The sequence below is a fragment of the Penaeus monodon genome, chromosome 30, assembly GCF_015228065.2.
Source record: "Penaeus monodon isolate SGIC_2016 chromosome 30, NSTDA_Pmon_1, whole genome shotgun sequence".
Classification (NCBI taxonomy): Eukaryota; Metazoa; Arthropoda; class Malacostraca; order Decapoda; family Penaeidae; genus Penaeus; species Penaeus monodon.
Window position 1 is genome coordinate 31,272,301 of NC_051415.1, and position 380 is coordinate 31,272,680.

The 380-nt window shown below is 55.8% G+C and overlaps 1 protein-coding gene across 1 annotated transcript in view; it reads left to right on the forward strand.

The window, feature by feature from the left end:
* The window catches only part of LOC119592414 (MAM and LDL-receptor class A domain-containing protein 1-like), an 8,928-nt gene that overhangs the window by 6,087 nt on the left and 2,461 nt on the right, over positions 1–380 (forward strand). The window contains exon 11 of the mRNA XM_037941235.1: positions 59–332. Within this exon, the coding sequence (XP_037797163.1) occupies positions 59–332 (274 nt within the window). The remainder of the gene's footprint in view (positions 1–58; positions 333–380) is intronic.

The following is a 380-nucleotide window of genomic DNA, read 5'->3' on the forward strand; positions in this document are numbered from 1 at the left end:
GACATGAAGATATATACCAGATCCGCCTAACATCAACGCAGTAAATAGTATCTACCAGTCCGGGCTCCCCTTCCACTTACATCGCGGCCGCAGAACCACGTCAGCTTCTATCCTCGCCATGGACGACTTCTCCTTCAAGAGGGAGCTGGAGTGCCATACTCTCCCCCCTCTTTCACCCCCCACAACCCCAGCCACACCTTCGCTCTGGGCTTGCACCTTCGCCCAAAAAACATACTGGATAAACCACTCCCGGCTCCTGGCACTCAACAGACGACAACCGGCTCTGATCACGGCGCAAGTAGGCCCCCCAGCCTTCGGAAGGGCGTCATGCTGTAGATCTGCATGTCTAAGGAATAAACACACATGCACGCACGCACGCC